This window comes from Toxoplasma gondii, chromosome X, assembly GCF_000006565.2.
Source record: "Toxoplasma gondii ME49 chromosome X, whole genome shotgun sequence".
Taxonomy (NCBI): Eukaryota; Apicomplexa; class Conoidasida; order Eucoccidiorida; family Sarcocystidae; genus Toxoplasma; species Toxoplasma gondii.
The window spans coordinates 708,248-727,853 of record NC_031478.1 but is presented as its reverse complement, the minus strand read 5'-3'; the positions used below and the strand labels follow the sequence as shown (position 1 = coordinate 727,853).

The following is a 19,606-nucleotide window of genomic DNA, read 5'->3' as shown; positions in this document are numbered from 1 at the left end:
AGACGGCCTCTCTGTGCTCACTCGAGAAGAAAAAGAAAGGAAGCGACTCCTTCTGTTCCTCCACTTTCCGCTGGCATGCGCCTCTCGGTCTCTAGTCGCGTGGACGCGCATCAGTTTCCTCGATCCAGGCTGGCCTCCTTGTATTTCCTTTGTCTCTATGCCTCTGTCGGTAGCTATCGAGTTCTCCTTCTCTGCCTGTCTTCCACGATTCCCTTTCTATGTGTGTCTCGTTGTAGCCTCTTTCTCTCTGTGTCGCATCCTTTCGCGCCCGCGGCTCCCTTCTCGCATCGCTTTTTCTTCTCTGTGTTCCTCTACCGCTCTCCTTTGCTGGGTGTTCGTACTGTAACGCTGTCCCTGCATTACCGACGGCGCTTCTCGTCCTCAGAATCTGTTTCTGAGTGGGTGCCTCTCTCTCGTTCACGCTCTTGGTGCTTCGAGAGAGTGTGTGGTGAAAAAGTCTTCAGAATTTCCTTCTGTTTGCTCATGGAAATAAAACGAGTCATAAAACGCAGTTCCAAAATGTCCAAACATCACATTTCAAGCCTGTTCCACTCGCAAGAGAACGGCTTTTCTCGCGATGTCTCCACTGCTCTTCACCTCTTCATTGGTCACTTCTTCCCCTCTCTTCTTCTGACTTTCAGTTTCCTCCTCGCAGCGGTCTTTACAGACATATCCTTTCCTTCTGCGCACAGTGGCGGCCACTGACAAGAACCTTTCCTTCTCGTCTTTCTTCTTGTCTTTTGTATCTTCTTTCTTTTCTCCGGTCTCGTCTTTCGTCCTCAACTCACACCTGCAGAGGGACATCAGCCTTGCTGGTCAGCCGCTCCGGTCTTTCCTTCTTTGTCTCTCGTTTCTTCTGCTCCTTCCGTTTCCTCCACTGTTCTCTGCTCCTCTTCTTCGTCCCGAGGTGCCGCTTCTCGCCCCCCCGGTTCCCGATACAGTCGCTCGCTTCTCACAGCTCTCGTTTCGCTCCCCCTTGTCTCCTCGATCTCATGGCAAACACTCTTATACGCATACGCATGCATCAACATCCAAGAAGTGCCTTCGGCATACAAGCATATTTATATACATACATATATATATATATATATACATGCATCATACATGTACACATGTATACATGCACACACACACACAAACAGAATGTCTCTGTTCCATTGTAGAGACAGCTCCACCAGATGTCCTTTTCTGAAGCTTTTTGCAGTTGCATGGGCATCTCGAGGTTACCACGGGACTGGCCGTACGGGAGTGCCGAGGCTCCTCTGGCTGTCTTCGTTCTCAGCATTGCTTCAGGCCTGCAGCTGCGCTGCATCCGCTGGGTTTCTATTCTTTTCACGGCTGTTCTGGCCTCGCCATTTAACTCAGTTAATTAGCATTAGGTTTGATGTCGCCCATGACGCTTCTCAGCGAGTACACGAGGTCTGCGTCTTGACGTGCAGCATCGTCGAAGGCGGTTCTGCTGCCGACGACGACCGTGACGAGGTTTCTCGCTCTGAAGGAATCTTCCGGGAGAGAAGAATCCGCGACGCGCTCCCGGTCGAGAGTGTACTCCTTCAGCGTCCTGCTCCGCAGCTCACCCCGCAGACTCGCCTCCAGGCGCTGGGCGAACGCGCGAATCGCTTCCGGACTTGTTCCCAGCACCTGAAAAAAGAAGTCGGCGGAAGACGCAAGAGCCGGAGAAAGAAAATCGAAAGAAGAAAAGACGCAACAGGAAGACACTCGAAGAGAGATGAAAAAACTGAAGAAAACCACGTCGAACGGAAGCAGTCGGAGAAAAGGGGAAAACGAGGTCACCTTACGCCTCCCCAGAGGAGCGCCTTGGGCTGTCTCGGCCAAAACAGAAACGAAGTTGTCGAGACACGAAAGCGAAGAAACCAAGAGACGAATGAAGAAGCAGAGACGAAGGAGAGAGAAGAAAGGAGAGAAGGAGAAGAGGTAGAGGAGAAAGGGGGAAGATGGAGAGGAGAAAGGGGGAAGCGAGGAGACCGAAGACGAGGCAACGGGGGAAAAGCCACCGCAGAATGAGGAAAACGAAAGAAGACTATGTTACAGCAGCAAAGATGCATCAATACATCGAGAACAAGCAAACGACTCCTCGACGTCGATGCCGACCCTGCTTGAGTCGGCTGCGTGGAGTACGCGCCGAGTGACAGACGCGTTCTTCTTTGTTTCGACACAAGTCGTTTCTGTCTCGAGTTCAAAAAACGCACTCTCACCTCCCTTCGATATCTCTGTCGATCTTCCTTCGATTGACCCTGTATCGCCTCCCAGAGGCCGCGGTACCCTTTCTGATCGTTCTGCGTCGGCTGGTCGAGGTCCCGAATGACGCCCAAGATGGCGCGCGTCCTCGCTCGCTCGTCGAGCGTTTCTGCAAAGTGTCGAAGCGCTTCTGCAGCGCCGAGGTACTTCTGCAGCGTCTCGCGGAGGTGTGGATCTCGGTAGGAAGTGAAGAGGAAAATCCCCGTGAAGTCCGAGCGGAACGAACTTCCGTAGGCGCCTCCCTGAACGCGGACGCTGTCCCAGATGTACCCGGTCGACAGCGCCCGCGTCGCCACCGCCGTCGATCCCGAGAACGGCTCTCCAGGTTTAAAGAGACGCCCTCCCAGGCCCACATAGTTCACCTGGAAGGAACCGAGAGAGAGGGAAGAGAAGCCGGCAGCGAATGAGCATCCAGCAGCGTCCAGACGAAGGAGACGCAAGAAGCAACAAGAGAAAACGCGAAGGCCGCAAGACGGGCGGCTTCGCTCACGCTCTGTCGCACGAGGTTGAACGCAGCCACGAGACGCTGGAAATGCCAGAGATCGACGCGGGGATGGAAGGAGAGGAACTCGAACCTTGTTCAAAAATCTATGAAGGAAACGCTTCGGGTCGTGGATTCTTGCTGGCGCGAATCTACGTGGTGAGAGTCGACACAAGAGAAAAAACTCGAAAAACGAGACGGATACTTGGTCAGAGGGAACTGCTCGGGGAATCGGCGAGCTCGAGAAGAGGTGATGTCGTCGAGTCTCGCGGGGGTGTCAACGAAGCGGTCTCAACAGAAAAACTCTCAGAAAGCCAAGAACACTCACAAGTTACTTTCTGTCCAACATGTCGCACATGTTCTCTCTCGCTTTGTTTCTTCTCTCTTTCTCCTCTCCTCTCTCTCTTTTTTTCTCTCGCCTTCGTCTCTCATCCTTTTTGTGGGTCATCTGAAGAATCCAGGATTCAACACACCTCTCTGCTTCAGTCCCTCACCCTCGGCATGACAGTAAAAAGGACGTAGGAACCGTGTGTTCGTTCTCTCACCTGCGTCGGAATGACGAAACCTTCTCCAACAGTGCCTTCGTCCTTCGTCGGCACTAGCGCGCGTTTCTTCTTCAGTTCTTCTCCCCACGGACAAGGCGTCACCGCTCGCTTGCCATCAAGAGTGTGAGAGTGGCGAGAAGAATGAGGCGAATGAGAATGCGGAGGGTCGCGACGCATAGCCTTGACGGCCGCGGCGAGTGCGCGGCCGCCAGCAGTCGAGGGAGACGTCGCTTTTTCGAGAACGTCTGCCTCTCCGGTCAAATTCACGAGCAGCTGTTCTCGCTGAGCCTGCAAGAGTTTGCCCCGAATCGACTTCAGCTTCGCCTCAATCGGCGCCCAGTCCTTGTCCGCCTAACGAGACACCCGCGGAAAGCAACAGAGACGCGATTCATACAGAGACCAACAGAAAGAAGCAGGGAAGAGCGCAGAACACAAGAAGAGAAGAAGGGAAGGCGAGAAGAAAGAAGCAGGGAAGAGGAAGAGAAGGGGAGGACGAAGTAAGGAAGAAGATGAAGAGAGGACGAAACACAAAAGGTGGAAGAAGGGCATATCGCATGAACTGTGCAGGCGGCAAGGTGTTACCATCGGGGTGCAGAGATCCGCAGTAAACGAGAAAAAGAGGAAGGCGCCCCGACTGCAAGCGCTTCCTTGCATACCTGTTTCTTCAGATCCTTGATGAACTCGAGGTACGCGTAGCCTCCTCTCAGTTCGCTAATGTAGCCTGTGGTCGTCAGAGAGGCCAGAATTCTCGAGGCTGCGACGGCATGGCCAGAGTGAAGAAAAGCAGCTTCCAGCGAGGACAAAGTTTCCTTCAAGATTTCTCGGCCTCTCCGTGCATTGCCGAGATTCGCGTCCGTCATCACCTCAGCCATCGTGGCGAACAACTCATGAATATGCGGCTTCAGCACCTACGAAAGCAAATTGCCGCAGGTCCACAGCGACGGGAGGGAACGCCATGCAAAGATGAAGGGTGTCAAACGCCCTTCTCGTCAATTCACATTCCCCTCTCCCAGGAATCTGCAGCGGCAGAAAATCCTCCGGCGAAAATGCGCACCTTTCACGAACTCGTTTTATCCACAAAAGAAACGCCTGTACAGGGGGACATGCATATGTAAAGTGCAAAGCTACCATCTGATACACACATAAATATGCATAAATATACAAAAAAACACACATAAATATACAAACAAATACACATAAATATACATAAATATATATATATATATATGTAGATGCGTCGATATGTGTGTGCCTCCGTAATGCATGTATTAGAGTGAGAAAAGAGATGAGTGTTCTTGCAGTATCAACTGATTGAGTTTCTTGCGTTATCTCCACGTGACGAGCAGGGACTCGAACGAGGTGTCTCCTTTTACTTTTCCTTTGAGGACGAAGTATCCGACAGAGAGATAGGGATCTGCGACTTCATCTTGTTTTTCGTGGAGCGTCCGGATGTCTGTGACGGGAAGGATGCCGCCCGTGTACCGACCAATGTGGTGGATGAGCGTCGCTTCGTCTTTGGTCGAAGTGCCTGGAAAAGGGGATTTGGAGAGAAACGACCACCGGACATAGGCTCCAGCGCGGAGAGAGAGAAACGCAATCGGGGAAGAGAAGAACGCAGGACTTCACGCACTCGCCATCGAGAGAAGAGAAGCACGGAGACGGAGCCGACCGCAGAGAACCCGCTCAACCACGAAGAACGGCTGACGCGAGGACGCGAGTGCAGCCAGCCAGGACTCGGCTCTCATACATGCAGTTGTGCACCGACACACTCCTGTAAAAACCTCCACGGAGACGCATGATTTCACGGTCAGGGCAGTTCCGAAAATATGCAAAGAAACAAACGACGAGTACAAACATTTGCGCGACGCTAGGCAAACAGTTCGCTGCGCATGCAAACAAACAGTCCAGGATCCTTGCCTGCCTCGACTGTCAGACGCGAGAAGAGGGAGAGGTACTGGAGGTCTTCAACGGCCAGCGTGTGGAGGGGAAACGCGACGTCGGCGTAAAGAATCCCCGATGTGGGGAGTACGTGACGAAGAATCGCGGCTCGCCCGTCCAGGAAAGGCTCGATTGAGGTCGGAATCTCCTCGCCTTCCTGAGAGGAAAGACAGAACGAATCTCTTCCCCGTGCGTTCTCAAGAAGACACACCGAACGAAAAGTGAAGAAGGCCCACCCCACAGAGACAGTGGAGACGCAAAGGAGAAGACGCAGAAGCCCGAAACGACGAGAGACGAACAACGCGGTGCGCACCCGAGATCCTTCCCAGGCAACGCGACACCTGCAGCAAAGACTCGAGAGTCACTCCTCGTTTCCTCACCTTGTCGACATCCTCGAGACTCAACGTGGGCAGAGTCGCCAGAGCTTCGGGCGGGTCTTCGGCCATCTGAAAAAGCAAAAAACGCAAAAGGAATTCACTTGAATACGGCACAGCATGCTGATTCCGCACCTGAAAACGAATTCCAAAGTTTTGTGTTCGCGGACATCTCCCCACGGCTGCAAAAAAATGCCTTGTCGTTTCTCAAACGCGACCTAGTGTATCCTTCAGATCACCTCCCGTTCTGTTCTACTTGCTCATTTGTTCTTTGTGCAACACACAGAGGTGACCCAGACATTACTCAAACCTGCAAAACGCCTGACAAAGAATTCGCTTCTCCCCCTTTACACGTTGTGGTGTGAACGTCAATCCACTCGCATCCCGCTTCTCCATTTCCGTTCTCTTCACAGATCACCAGGTGCTGCGGCAGCAGAGATTTCGACCTTCCGAGTTTCGATGTCAAGAAGGACTTGCTTCTTTCGCAAATGTTCCGCGTCAACGTGGACCTGGAAAAATGAGCTCCCGCTTTCTTTTGCTTTTTCCTTTTCTGCAGGGAGCTGAAAGGTCGAGCCTCACCTGTCTCGCCTTGAGCTCCTTCGTCTGCTTCTCCAGAAAGTCCAGTTTTTCGCTCGAGAGTGAAGCCTGAAGGGCGCTGATCTCCGCTTTTTCCTGCGCCTCTCTCCGCGCCTCTTCGTCGGGATCTGCCCGCAGATGAATGGTCGCCCGATGTGGGTTGCCGATGAAAAATCTGAGAGAGAGAAGAGAGAGGAAGCGCGGTTTGAAACAGACGAAATCGCAGCGAAACAGAGCACGCAATGAAGCCTCGACAATTTCCGCGTTCACACCAGGATGCCCTGAAGGGCAGAGATACTGGAGAGTCTATCACGCCGCGAACGGGGCTGCGAGTTCGGGAGAAACGAACTTGGAACGAGCACTGCAACGAAACAGGGAAAACACCCTTCTACTCCAGGAGAGAGCCAGGCCAACGACCGAGAAGGCGAGAACGACACCGATGCATGCAACGCAGGACAGAGATCTGGAAATCCTCAACGGACAGGGCGCGTGGAAAGGGAAGTGAGCTGAGCTTGACGTCAAGAAGCGAACAGACAGGAACGTTTTCTCAAGCCTCCGCCTGTCGGGAAGGAACAAGAAGAAAAGAAGCTGCACGACCGCTGAAGCCGAGACACAATGAAGCAGGCCCACTACAGGCAAACGCACCCATCGACCCTGGAGATGTTAACAAGAACACAGCGCAAAGGCAGACACCTGGATGCTTGCGCTATTTGTTACTTCCTTTCTGGGAGAAAGCGAGAAGAGGCATCAGGGAGGAAAGAGACTAAGAGCTTCAGCTCACTTTTGCAGAAGGTTCTGGAAGACCGGTTCTCCGCTCTTCAGTCGACGCCTCAGCTCCTCAAAGTGCTCCTCGAAGCGCAGACCTTCGACGGGGTCCTGCGAGAAAGACCAACGAAAGACTCTGTTTCGCGAATCTAGAAAAGCTTTATGCTGAGTTGAAAAACGGACTCTTCCTGCAGAAAACGCGCGCGTAGTGAAGAACGCATCTTTATCCAGAACCTGAGCATGCAGGCGACCTCCGAGACACAGACATTGCAAGCGTCTCGTCCCAACTGCCGCAAAAAACGTGGAAATCATGAAGACGTCGTGCAGCTTGCGCGAAAGGAAACCTCTCAAGCCAATGTGGGCGCGAGCGACTTAGGCGCCGACTTAATATATTCGCTCGCTTGGTCCAACAACTCAGGCGTAAACTGCGGTAACAGAGTGCGACGTTTCTGTCGGAAACGGCGCCTTCTCCCAACTACGGGACTCCTCCGTTTGCGCAGTAGTGCATTACATCCCCTGCATTGCGCGTAGCGTCAGCTGAATCACTTCCGAAAAAGCCAACGCTTCTGTCCGCTCTGTCTCGCGAGGGCTGTCTGCGACACTAGGACGATGCGCTGGAAACTGCAGTCGTTAACTTTGTGTCTGTCTCCTGCCGGTAGGATTCATCTTTGCTTCCACGCTGGAGTGGTGACAGACGTTCGTTTCGTGTGAACTCAGAAGCCAACAGCGAGCACCGTGTGAGACAGCAGGGAGTCTTCACTGGAAGGAGAATGGTGCCTGTCGTAGAGAGCAACAGAGCGTCAACTGTGAGACTCGCTCTCTTCAGCAGAAAAAAAATCTGGAATAAGATTTACTCCTTCTTCGAGGATTCTTGCCGAAGTCGGCTGAAATCGACATCGTCCATCGTTCTTCAGAAACTCACTCTGTCTTCAGTCCACAGAGCAGCCATCTCTCGAATGACGGCCAGGCCTTTCGGAAAGGTTCCTGTATTGAATTCTCGCAGCAGAAACTCCCGGCTGTTGATCGCGGCCTCGATAGCCTCTTCCGAGAAGCCTTCGCGCGCATGTTTTTCTAGGCAGTCCAAAACAATCTGTTCAACTTTGTCGACGACGCTCGAGTCTTCAGCGCTCTGCTGAGGGATTCCTGCCAAGAGAGAAGAAACGCGAGAAGAGGGACGGCTTTGATTGACGCGCGGAAACGCAGAAGCAGACGGGGCGCGTCGCCCTGGAAACTCCGTCATGAACACAGAACGCTTTAGTAGTTGGAGAAAGAAGACGCCGGGCATCACAAAACCAAGAGGAGTGAGTCATAAAGAGACAGACAAAGCTGAGGTCGCGGAAACAAGGAAAGAGTGACAAGAGACACGAACGAAAGCGTGATGAATCGATGAGACCGCCACCTGCGTGTGTCGACGGATGTTGAGCTTCACATGGGAGAGTGTACGTCTCGACAAGGGATGCGCATGCAGAGACGAGACGTGGATGTCGACTTTCAGAAGAAACACAATGTTTAGCGAGGTCTGTCTCCACAGCCGAACAGCTTTACAAACCTGACATCCTGAAAACGAGACACGAGGCCGTAGGGAGCCTTGTTGCGTCGACGTCTTCCCCAGGATACCCAGAGGGCGTCTGGGGACTTAAAAAAGTATGCGTTGTCTGCATGCAAGGCTACAGCTGTGAAAAACGATCCAACTCGCAAGAGTTCGAGGACAGACAGCACGGCTTCATTCTCAGTGTGTCTCATTGTGTCCGCTGTTTCGAGCGCGAGCGAAGAGCGCAACTGTTCCGTTGGAAGAATCCTCTGAAGACCTAGAGGAGGCGAAACGTTGGATCGAAAGCGGTCACCGTACCCTTGAGGCCCGCAGTGAAAATCAGGTGTTTCAGACCGTCCTCGAGTTCTCCCATGACTTGTTTTCCGAGTCCACTCTCGGTCAAAGCTCTGTACAGCGGACTCGGACTTGTGCCAACAAGAAGGTGCGTCAACACGCCGAGCGTCTGGCGCTGAAAAGGAGTTGGAACGGCGACTCCCAGGGGATCGAGCACCATGCTGACAGTCACGAAGTCCTCCAGCTGCTCCTTAGGTGCCGGAAACGTCCTCGTCACGCGCCGCGGGCCTGCACAGACCCCCGAAAAAACACACCATGCGCGTCCAGCCTCCTGCGACTTCTCTAACTCATATAGAGACGCGTAGATGTATACACACAAGCGCGCATCTACATGCAAATAGTTAGTGTACGGGGAACGAGATAGACGCATACCGACAAGTATATACACATCCATAAATCTACAGTGTACGCAGACAGACATACAGAGAAACAGCCATGTATATAAATATATATATATATATATATATATATATATAAATATATATATATAAATATATATATATATAAATATATATATATAAATATATATATATATATATATGCGTCCTGTGTGTCAAAATGAGTGAGTTCAGTTTCACCACACGATGTGAACCATGGGGTCGATATCTTGGGTCTCTGTACCTGTCGCTGTTTTACATTTCCTCGCGCATGCACATCGGAAAACGTTCTTTGCACGGAGGATTCTAAAACTGTGTGTTTTTAAATAAACAGCTCAAAGCAAGAACATGCATGTGTAGGTTTTTGCGTAGGGTAGAGGAGACAGGAACTTCCGAGTCTTCCCCACTCTCATCGATGAGAACCGACTTGGAAGGAGCGGCTGGCTGGGGACGGCTGACGAGGCCTCAACGGCGCGGTCGCAGGTCTTGGGTACTTGCAAGTTGTTCAAGTTTCGATCCACGAAGTTCAGGCGGTCGAGCACATTGTCTGACCTGCAGGGACAGCCGACGCACAGCCGCAGTTTCCCCGTCCAAACGAGAGCGGAAGACGAACACGAGGAGAACGCGACGGGACTGCGTCCTCGCGAACATGTCTTTGCAGCTTCATCTCTACTATCCTCTCTCCCCCACAATATATGTTGGGACTTCGCAGTTTTCCAGAACGTGGAGAGCGAGCTTCGAGTCGACAGGCAGATTCCCGTCGCTCACGCGTCTGGGTAGACGCGTCCTTCCCCTCTTCGCGAAAGTCTCGGTGTTCCGCCTCCTCCCTCCCCGGCAACAGCCGTGACCGTTGGCGCGAACAACGCAAGTTCCGACCCCCCGCGAAGAGGCTCCCTGGTCGTCGTTCCCCGTCTCTGCTCTCCACGTACCCCCAGAAGAAGATTCTCGCGTTCGAAGGGTGGTAGAATCGGTTGTAGAAGGCAACGAAGTCATCGAACGAGAGGGTCTTGATCACCTCTGGGTCGCCGCCGCTGTCGTGGAAGTAGGCGGGGATATCGGGGAAGAGCGTCTGCATTTGCGCCTTCCAGAGCAGCGCCTCGGGGGAGGAGTACACACCCTTCATCTCGTTGAGAACGACTCCTTGGTAGGCCAGTTTCCGCCTCCGTTCGCGCGGTCGGGGCGCCTCGTCCTCGCCGCGTAGACGCACGGCGTCTGCAGCTTCTTTCTCGTCTTCGGAGGTGACTTCCAAGCGCCACCCTTCCTGGAGGAGAACGTCGGGGTCCCGCACAGCGCGAGGCTGGAACACGGCATCGAAGTAGACGTTCGCGAGGTTGTAGAAGTCTTCGTCGTTCGCGGAAGCGACGGGGTAGAGCGTTCTGTCGGGGTACGTCGACGCGTTCAAGTACGAGTACAGACTGCCCTTGAGCAGCTCCGCGAACGGCTCTTTCACAGGGTACTTGGCGCTGCCACTCAACACACTGTGTTCGAGAATGTGAGGAACGCCTGTCGAGTCCACCACTGGAGTCCGGAACGCAATGCAGAAGACTTTCTCCTTCTCAGTCGACGGCACAGTCAAGCTCACCACGTGGGCGCCTGTCTTCCGGTGGACGTACTCAGTGACCGCCAGATGCAGCTCCGGCACTGTGTCCTGGGAAGTCACGACGAACGCAGGGTGCGCAGGCGCTGCAAGCGTCGTCAGAGAGCCAGCGCCTTCGGCCTGGGCGGCGGACGCCCCTCGCGAGCCGCTGCTCAGCGCGGCGGCAGGCATCACGGAGAAGAGCCGTCCTTCCCACGCGTTCGCAGTTGAAGGCAACGCAAATGCGGAGTAGCACGGCGACTGCGACGAGGCGCTGAACGCAGGCGAGGCCCAGGCGGAGGCGCTCGAGGGAGATCTGGGGACTTCGCGCGGGGTGCTGGGCGCAGCAGGAGTCGAAAGCGGACCTTTCTGTGCAGGGAGTGGACAGGCAGGCGGCGGCAAACAGGTGAAGGCGAGAGGATTCGGTGCAGGAGAAGAACAGGAAATCGAGGAAAGAAGAGCTGTCAACGAAGGCACCTGACTCGCGAAAGCTGCGGCCACACTGATCGCTGCAGCCGCACGGATCGGCGAAGACAACACAGAGGAGAGACCCGCGGGCCGACGGCCGCTCGCCAAGAAACTGGGAATGGTCGCTCGCTTCCCCAGCGACAGGCCTCGGCGCTGGACAGACGAAGAGCACGGAGAAGAGACCGGAGGTGACCCAGTCGCGGTCGACGGCGTCGCCATCGGGGCTGAGACAACGGAGAAACGCATGCGCTGACAGCGAGAAAACCACCTGAAACACGCAAAAGACAGCAAAGAGAGCACAGACAGCACGGACAGACAGCGGATAGCATGTGGGAGGAAGAGCGAAAGGAAAACAAGTCGGGGGCGGGAGAACGCTTTGCTGTGGTGGAGTTTTCTCTACTGACACTTTAAAATCATTCGGCGCCCGTCCAAACATGCAAACCCCCGAGCAGACTGTGTTCCCATAGGGTCCTCAAGAGTCCGAAAGGACTCAGGATGCGGCGGAAATGCTACGATCTAAAGCTACTCGACGGGACTTTTTCGGAGTCCCTCAACGAAGTCGACGCGGCAGCAGCGGCGCAGGGGAACAAAGATGCGTGCGTGGTTGCTTGCAGTGAGGCTTCAAATGTTCAGAAAACAAATGGTGACAATCGTAGCAATTTTTTATGGCGGGGAACACGGGCGATCGACATGTGGAATTCGCGCCATCCGCGGCGACTGCGAGAAAGGCGGCTGCGGGCCAGCTGCCAAGCTTTGTCGTTCATGCGACCAAGACACCACGGTTGTAGGTCGGTCATGAGTAAACTGCGTTTCCGGTGCTGCATGCGAATCTCTCAACCTCGCCATCTCTCCTTTTCAACGCTGTCTCTGCGACCAGAACGCGCTTTCTTGTCGACGGCGAGAAATGCGCCGGCGAAGTGTACGAACGCGGCGCATCCCGGCGACGTCAGGATCTCGCGAACCAGCAAACCGGGAATCTCGTGACCAGAAGCGAAAACGAGAGAAAAATCCACAAGCTACATGCCCGCTGCAAAAAAGGGAGGACTCTATCGTGCGATGCGTGACGGGGTGACGCCGAGAAACGGCGCTAGCCACCGGAACTTCGGTGAAACGCGGAACCTACCTCAAACGTAGTGCACCCCCACACTCTTTCCCGGTGTGGCGTCTGGATGTTGGAGTGATAAACTACAAAACTGTAGAGAAACAGTTAGAAATCGAGGCGGAAGACGTCGCAGAGGCCACAAAGAAACGTTTCAGAGTGCCCCTCAGTCCCTCGGCACGCTATTATTACACGGCGTTCCGTGGCAGCAATCGCACTTCAGCCTCAAAGTCTAGCGGCAAGATTCCCTTGTGGGTTCGTTGAACGGCAGAAAAACCGCACGCACAAAGTCAAGAGAAAACTTCGACAGATCCGCGAGGAAAGTGCGCGTGTGGTCATCGACACAAGGGAGGAAGCGAGAAAATCGACTTCGGGACTAGAGCGGCATTCTTTGCATGCAGAGCGACGAACGACGACACGCGGTTGCGGAGTCACTTAGTGAGCTTTCCTTCGATCGAATCGACCCCGACAAAAATGAAAAAGAGGGTTCTCCGTGTGGCGCCCTCAATCAAACTGGGCATCGAGATTCCTAGGGAGGGGAATAGTGGCTTCAAAACAGAAGGCAGCGGCGCGTAACACAGAGCCGACTTACGCGGGAGTAGCCGGTAAAGTGACGGCACAGATCGAAGCGTGTCCTGTTGTGAATTTTTTTACAAGTAGAGTTTCCTTGATGAAAGCGTCTCTGTTGTTGGCGTGTGTTAAAATCATTGAGAAACACCTTGTGTGCAAGTGTTCGTTTCTCAAATGGACGATGCTGTCACTCTGCGTCATGCACGTCAACGGGTCGTCATGAACAGATTCATGAGGTGTCATTCCAAAAAATCTGAACCCTGCCTAGGTCTGTTGTTTTTAGACATCCCTTCTTAAAGTGATGCGAGGAAATAAGAGATCGCATTAGTTCTTGGTAAGACGACTTTGGAACCCCCAAACAGGTCGGTATAAAGTCGCTCCCCCATCCCTGTGTAACCCACCGACGGGGTCGCAAACCCTGCTCAAAAATCTGGGGAAATACCCGAAAATCTGCGACAAGTTACTGTCGCTTCAGCTGATTCGATTCAAAATCAAGCTTTCACAAACTTGACCACCAGTCGTACATGGCGTCTTTCCGACTTTCTTGGTTCCATCGCCACACGCTTTTCATGAGAATTTGCAACGCCTCGACAACTTCAGCGAAATGCTCTTCAGGCACCGTTTCGAGTTGAGCAATGGCTTCCTGGAGTGTCTCGCGGGCCGATGCCAACGCTTCTTGTCGCTTCTCCAAATTATAAAACAGAAAATTTGCCCAGCTGATCAGGGTCTCGATCCGTAGCATGTCGCAAGGCCTTAGGGTCGCTGAAGACACAGTTCGCAAGAGGCTAAAACCCTAGACTGACCACCGAAGACAGCTCGGCATGACTACGTAGACAGAATTTGAGATGAAGCCTTAAAAAGACTTGCCGTGTCATTCCCGCGGAAAAGAAGGGGAAACTCCTAAGAAAAAAGTCACGGTCTTCCTGACTGCTTTATCGGCCAACGAAAGGACGCCTTTCCCTTCGAATGGCAGTTGCGCATGCTTTCACACACTTGTCCGGGAAATCGGCTTATCGACTGACACGGCGTCTAGAGCAACACTTATTTCTGAAACGTTCTGGACAAGTTCCTTCAGATCGCCGGAAGGAGTGGCGTCACGACTTCTCTTCTTGAAGCGAAGACGCCCAACGAGTGCTTCCAGCGGAGAGACTATTCTGCCTGTGTGTTCCCAGCTTCTCTGTCCCTTCTGCGTGTCCTTCACTGCCACGTACTGTCTGTTTTTGCGACGTTCACTGCTTGCTGGTAGTTCGATTCCGCGAGCTGGAGGCACTGGTACTGAGGGACGGAGTCAGTGAATTGCGTAACCTGCCGAAAGGCCGTGGCGATCCACTTGTAAGAAAACATCTGCGTCGCGGCCGATCCAGGACTCGGCATAATTAGGTGAGTCACTGCCCACACGATGGCGTAGCAGTGCCGGACGATGTCGTCCTTCAGTCTCTCTCTGCAGAGTGGGGAGAATAAAAAGATCACCCGAATTAACCACGAGAGACCGAGAGTTGTGCTTTGGACTCGTGACTGACTCTCTCCGTGACTGGCTGAGTGCTTTCGAGCCGAACGACAATCTGAGTCACCGGAAATGCAGAACCTAAGAAAATAGGGAAACCATGCGTCTGATAGAGAGCGCTTTTTCATCCTCGCACGCTGCTCTTCCTCTGCTCTTTCGACGGAGAAACCCAGGCAGGGGTTCCCCAGGAGATGCATTCAGAGCTTGAGAAACGTGACGACAGCTGAAATACCGACCCGAGAAACGGAGTCGAAAATCTCTGTTGTCTCGACACGCAGAAGGATGTGGATCCAGTGTGTTGGAGAAAATTTTCTTCTATCGGAGCATGTGCTTAATAGAATGGAATTCTGGAACCTAGAGGAAAACGATCGGAACTATTCTGTCGCCGAACAGCTCTTACTTGTACGCTGCTACCTCCGCAAGTCGGTAGGTTCTGTTCGGCTGTCCAGCGTCTCGTCGAGCGTCGAAGGCCCTCTCGAGCGCCGTCACCTGCTTCAAAGAATGCTTGCTTCGTTGGATTCGGCGATTGAACGCACGCTGGACACACGCTCTCTCTTCCTCTGTCAGCTCCTCAACTGTAGAACAGCACACAAACAGGCCACCCACAGTGGACCGGACAGCGGCCGATGGCCTACAGTTGCAGGCGTCAAGGATTGCCGAATAAACAGGTTTCACAGCTCGAATCTCAGGTGGTACGCATCCTGGACTGAGAAGGATTTCGCACTTGCTCTAAGCGAAAAGAAATCTCGGTCCAACAGCATTCTACGAGGTCCCATTTGTGGAGACCTCAACGAGGACAGCAGGCTATAGTGAAAAGTGAAACTCGAGCTTCAGTTATACGCTGCTCAACTCACGTGAACTGAAGCACGCGAGAGAATACGGCAGAGGCTGTGGCATTTGATCTGGTCGACGTTCCCAGCCTGCCAGGGTCAAGACGCACTCCATCAGTCCCCCAAAACCTCAAACCGATTCAACAGAGCTTCGAGTGCACCCTTTTCACTGGACAAAGCGTTTTCCCTTCAACTCACGTCGAGATGCCTTGCGGACGAGCAGCTGAATGACGTAGACGTCCGCCTCGTCAAATCGACGACAAGCTTCAGCCATCAACGCCAGAAAAAGTAATGTCAAACCGCCACCGGGTCGTTCTCCGCGGGCGGCCGGGAAGAGTCGCCTCCACCTGTCTTTGTCTGCATCCACAGTGCCAAATCGAGAAACGGAGGGGGGAATCGGGAGAGGACTGCGGCGATCACACAAGACACGTGGATCTCGACTCCGTGCAAACGGAGTGCGACAGAAAACTGCGCAGCTGGATGAGGATAACATTTCTTTCAACGCCGCACATTTGAGAGGCTCGAAACTGCTACATGTCCATGACATACACATGCAGAACTGTGACGTTGGGGACGAGACAAAGCGGTAAACATCTTGACTGCTGATGCACAGATACAGTTATCGGTCAAGCACACATCGTAGGCAGTTTTTTGACGAGAAATCCGCACGAGAAAACTCAACAGTGATCTGTGTTCTTTTCAAGAAAAAGTTCACGGACGGTACCAGGAAACAGGTGATCACGTCCCTTCTCGGGGAAAGCACACCTGAAACACAAGACTGAACCTGCGCTCGGAAAGTGCATTTTTTGACTCCCTAGTCGCGGCTGAAAAGCAGGCAAAGCGTATGCTCGTGACAAGCCCACAAGACGGCAGTTTCGCCCAAAAGGGAAGAAGAGGAGTACCCGTGATGCGTCTTTGGACTTCTGTAGGAATGTTGAAGATGCTCAAGGCTAGCGTAGTTCTGCCGAGAAGTGGATCTTTTTCTCCGATAGGAACGGAGGCAGCAGTCGCACGCTTTGTTGCACTGACGAGGTTGCGAAAAGCCAAGACGTTTTCCAGGCGAATTCCACTGAGAGCTGCAATTTGTTCTTCGTCTTGCAGAGGTGCCAGTTTTTTATGGCGCAGGCGCCGCTGCAGTTCCGCCACTTTCACCACTCGCATCGCGATCTGGTGAATCTTCAATTTCTCGAAAGCACTCGTATGCTCCGGAGTCGAAGGATCCGCCTTGGGGGTGGGAGGCGAAGAAGGCACACGCAGTGCGCCAGACTGAGATCTTTGCGTTTTCTCCTGCGGCGGAACAGCCAGCCCCCCTGCTAGGGGGAGTGTCGCGAGGGAGATCGACATTTCGCCGTCCAGAGCAGCCACTCTTCGCAAGAAGCGCTGGGGTCGCTCAACTTCGTAGAAAGGTAGAAACTACACACTGGCTTTCGGGGGGGTTCCCAGATTCTATGGGCGCGTTTGTCTGGTCCGACGGTGGCGGCGCGGGAGTTGGAATTTTATCGATTCAGAAACACAGAAAAAAGTGTGAATGTAGCGTGCACCTCTACATTCGCTGTGGCGCAAGTCCTGTTGACTTCCCCACAAGCGGTGAACTCGAATCGCTCTATGAAGTCCTGGCGGTGAGTCACAGCCGGCAGTTCATACCACGCGTACCGTTCCCGATCTCGGGTCGTGTGGAAAATGTTCTTTCGTTGGCAAAATGCCGCGCTCGACAATTTTCGTGTGACCTGAGTGTGAAGACTCTTGGATTCTGAAGCGTCTGTTCAGTTGGTGGACGGTTGAAAGCCGTGACAACCTGCTTTTTCGGACTCATGCGACTTCACCAATCGACCGACGCCGTCGGGGGGCTGCGCCGTTCTCTGACGAAAACTTCCAAAACGGGCTGGTACTTTGAAGAAAAGCCGCACTCTATACACTGCAAAAAAGCGTTGACTTCCGTTTCGAAACATGTTCGTATCACTCGCGTTAGCAATCCCAGCAGTCCCTAGTGCCAGTTGTGACTCCCTTTCCCGTCTTGGTGAACAGATCCCCACAGACAAAGCTCACACTCTGTCCGCGAGACCCTTCAACTGCGGCAGATTTCTCGACTCGGCTTGGACGACACTTTTGAGAGGTGCTTCCAATCCGGGGAGGAACCCACGAGTGTATCTTGGTCGGTGTTGAGAACGAAAGCCACGTTAGAGAAACGCAGCAGAGTGGAGGGTCAGTGTGGAGGGAGAATCTGCAGAGTCGCGAGGACGCTGTAAACGAAGGGCCTGAAACGCGGAAAGAGATGAGTCGCTGAAACCATGAAAGGCACGAGGAGCATGCAATTAGAAGACAAACAGACTTTGAGTACGGAAGCAGTGGCGAGCTGCGTGTAAGTCACCTGGTCGCGGAGAAATGGTAGCTAGCGACGACTCTCTCGAGTTCAGAAAAGTGACAACCGAAAAAATCCTGCATTTACGAACCGACACGTAGTTTTAGAAAATGTGCTTGGCGTGTCTCCGAACGCTCGATGCTCGGCCGAGCATGACTCGGAACAAGCAAATGCTACGGCGCCTCGAGACAGCGAACCAGGCAGGGTAACTCATGCATTTTGGTGTTTTTTTGCCTCGCACTCCTCGGAAGTGTCGAAGCGAAGGCAGGAGAAATCTTTTTTCTTTTCTGAAGCACTTCGTGCCTCATGGCACGACCGGGGCATCGCTTCCTATCAGTAAACGCTCAAAGGCGTCGAGCCAGCTGGACCCTTCCGAGACTAGCGACGCTGAAATTGTGCAACTTGTGTGTACGGGACTGTCGATGCACGGGCACTCGTGGTACGCAGGCAAACTCCACGAGAAGAAATTCACCGGATGTCTTAGCCCACACGAGGAGACTCTTCTCGCAGGAGTGTGCTGAAATTCGCTGTTGGCCGAACATGCCGCAAAGAGGCAAAAGCTCCTCCACTCAAGATTTGCGCCGGCCACACGCATGCGCAACAGAGCGCGCAGAGCATAGAGACTCGACACGGTCTTTTGCCAAAACCCGGGGGACGAATGACGGCATACGCTGGATGTTGCTGGTATTCGGCGACGAATATCCTCCTTTCGAAGCTCAACACTCCTGCCTTCTCTTGATCCACTCTACGGAACGATGTCGCCGCTTGGTAGGAAGGCCCACTTTCTCTGTCGTGTCAGAAGGGTGCCGCGAAAACCAAACTTGTCCCGACCCCCATCCCAGCGAGACACTGACACTCTTACATTCACAATCCAAACATAGGAGATTTTTCCCTTAATGCCCAGAAATCAGTCGCGTGAAGCTGCGCTATGAGGATTCTGCACCGTGTTGACCCTGAATCCTCAGCAACTCGAAATTCTCTGGGACAGGCATCTCCTGCGTTTGGCGTTTTCGAAAAAGCACTGCATTTCCACAGAGCATCCCTGAAAATGACCACAACGCCGGTGCTGGCAGTCCGTGAAGAGGATGATAAGTCTTGTCACTGCCAGGAAACCATCCGAGATTCGGATCAACTCGTCTCACACTATGCAGATGTCCGGTATAGCCGATGTCTTTCAGTCTTATTCTTGTAGGTGCGAAAGAAGGCTGTTCCGTTTGAGTACGGCCGTGAAACTACATGAAACAAGATCTGTACGCTTACAAATGAAACGCCGTAACGACGCACCGACCTGGAAAAGTTTCTGTGGACAAAATCGCGAATCCGAGGTTTTTCTGGAGTTTTATGGGGTCTTGTATGGCCAAACAAAGAACTAGCGTGCCTGTGTGACATCCCAGAGACTCCAAAGGAGCACAGTGAGGAGCCTCAGCTGGGTTGTCTTTTTCCACGGCCACGGGAGGTGGGAGTTCTATGCAGTATTCACATCAGCCGAGCGTCTTCCGCCAACAGAGTGGTCGATGCTGGAACACCAGTTTCGTCATCATGAGAGAAAATGGAAGCGGCGCATGAGTGAAAAAGTGTAGCTGCCACTGTGAACATCTTTCGAAACCTGACAGACACGCAAATCGCGTGCAGACATAAGGCGATCTGGTTCTTTATATCGGGGAGTTACTGCCGACAATAAAGTCGTTGTGACCACCAGACTCAAACAAGAGCTGGAACTGCGAACAGAGCTCAAAACACCAGACGACGAGTGCATGCACAACGGAGAAGCCGCCGAAACTCGCTGGAAAAGCCTCGTTAATTGCTGGAAACTCAGTGCGAAAACCACCACGACGTCATGAGCCGGTCACGCGTTCGGGCGCTTCGTGTCCCCAAGTTCGATTTCTCCGAGTTGTCTCCCCAAGAACAAACGCGAGTCTCTTGTTCCTCGCACAGCTAGTGAACTGTTTCGGTCTGATTTTAGCTACGCAATGAGGTAAACAGATACCAGGAACTTGACA

The 19,606-nt window shown here is 53.2% G+C and overlaps 3 protein-coding genes across 3 annotated transcripts; 1 reads left to right on the top strand and 2 right to left on the bottom strand.

Moving 5' to 3' along the window:
* Nucleotides 1-42: 42 nt before the first annotated feature.
* Nucleotides 43-12,617, bottom strand: TGME49_227948 (peptidase M16 inactive domain-containing protein). The gene is made up of 13 exons (XM_002366377.2): nt 10,130-12,617; nt 9,628-9,752; nt 8,788-9,051; nt 7,861-8,081; nt 6,955-7,049; nt 6,177-6,348; nt 5,604-5,669; nt 5,203-5,380; nt 4,659-4,813; nt 3,942-4,193; nt 3,286-3,636; nt 2,217-2,621; nt 43-1,641 (listed from the first exon to the last, which is right to left on the bottom strand). The coding sequence occupies exons 1-13, from the start codon at nt 11,488-11,490 to the stop codon at nt 1,366-1,368; spliced, it is 3,921 nt and encodes a 1,306-aa protein (XP_002366418.2). The 5' UTR covers nt 11,491-12,617; the 3' UTR covers nt 43-1,365.
* On the top strand, nt 76-705 carry TGME49_227940 (hypothetical protein; the record flags this gene model as incomplete). The annotated part of the gene is made up of 1 exon (XM_002366376.2): nt 76-705. One exon carries the CDS (start codon nt 76-78, stop codon nt 703-705), a length of 630 nt encoding a protein of 209 aa, XP_002366417.1.
* On the bottom strand, nt 11,808-18,067 carry TGME49_227952 (14-3-3 superfamily protein). Its single transcript, XM_018780187.1, has 5 exons — nt 16,150-18,067; nt 15,446-15,604; nt 14,818-14,992; nt 14,125-14,354; nt 11,808-13,675 (listed from the first exon to the last, which is right to left on the bottom strand). Exons 1-5 carry the CDS (start codon nt 16,589-16,591, stop codon nt 13,413-13,415), a joined length of 1,269 nt encoding a protein of 422 aa, XP_018636082.1. The 5' UTR covers nt 16,592-18,067; the 3' UTR covers nt 11,808-13,412.
* Nucleotides 18,068-19,606: the final 1,539 nt, after the last annotated feature.

Coding starts and splice junctions, on each gene's coding strand:
- TGME49_227948 (XM_002366377.2), bottom strand. CDS start 11,490: ATGCGTTTCTCCGTTGTCTCAGCCCCGATGGCGACGCCGTCGACCGCG. Junction 5,381..5,603: donor GTCTCGAGGATGTCGACAAG/GTGAGGAAACGA, acceptor CTTTCCTCTCAG/GAAGGCGAGGAGATTCCGAC. Junction 4,194..4,658: donor ACTTCGTCCTCAAAGGAAAA/GTAAAAGGAGAC, acceptor TTGCTTTCGTAG/GTGCTGAAGCCGCATATTCA.
- TGME49_227952 (XM_018780187.1), bottom strand. CDS start 16,591: ATGTCGATCTCCCTCGCGACACTCCCCCTAGCAGGGGGGCTGGCTGTT. Junction 15,605..16,149: donor AGTCCAAAGACGCATCACGG/GTACTCCTCTTC, acceptor CTGTGGATGCAG/ACAAAGACAGGTGGAGGCGA. Junction 14,993..15,445: donor CGTCCGCAAGGCATCTCGAC/GTGAGTTGAAGG, acceptor GCTGTTCTACAG/TTGAGGAGCTGACAGAGGAA.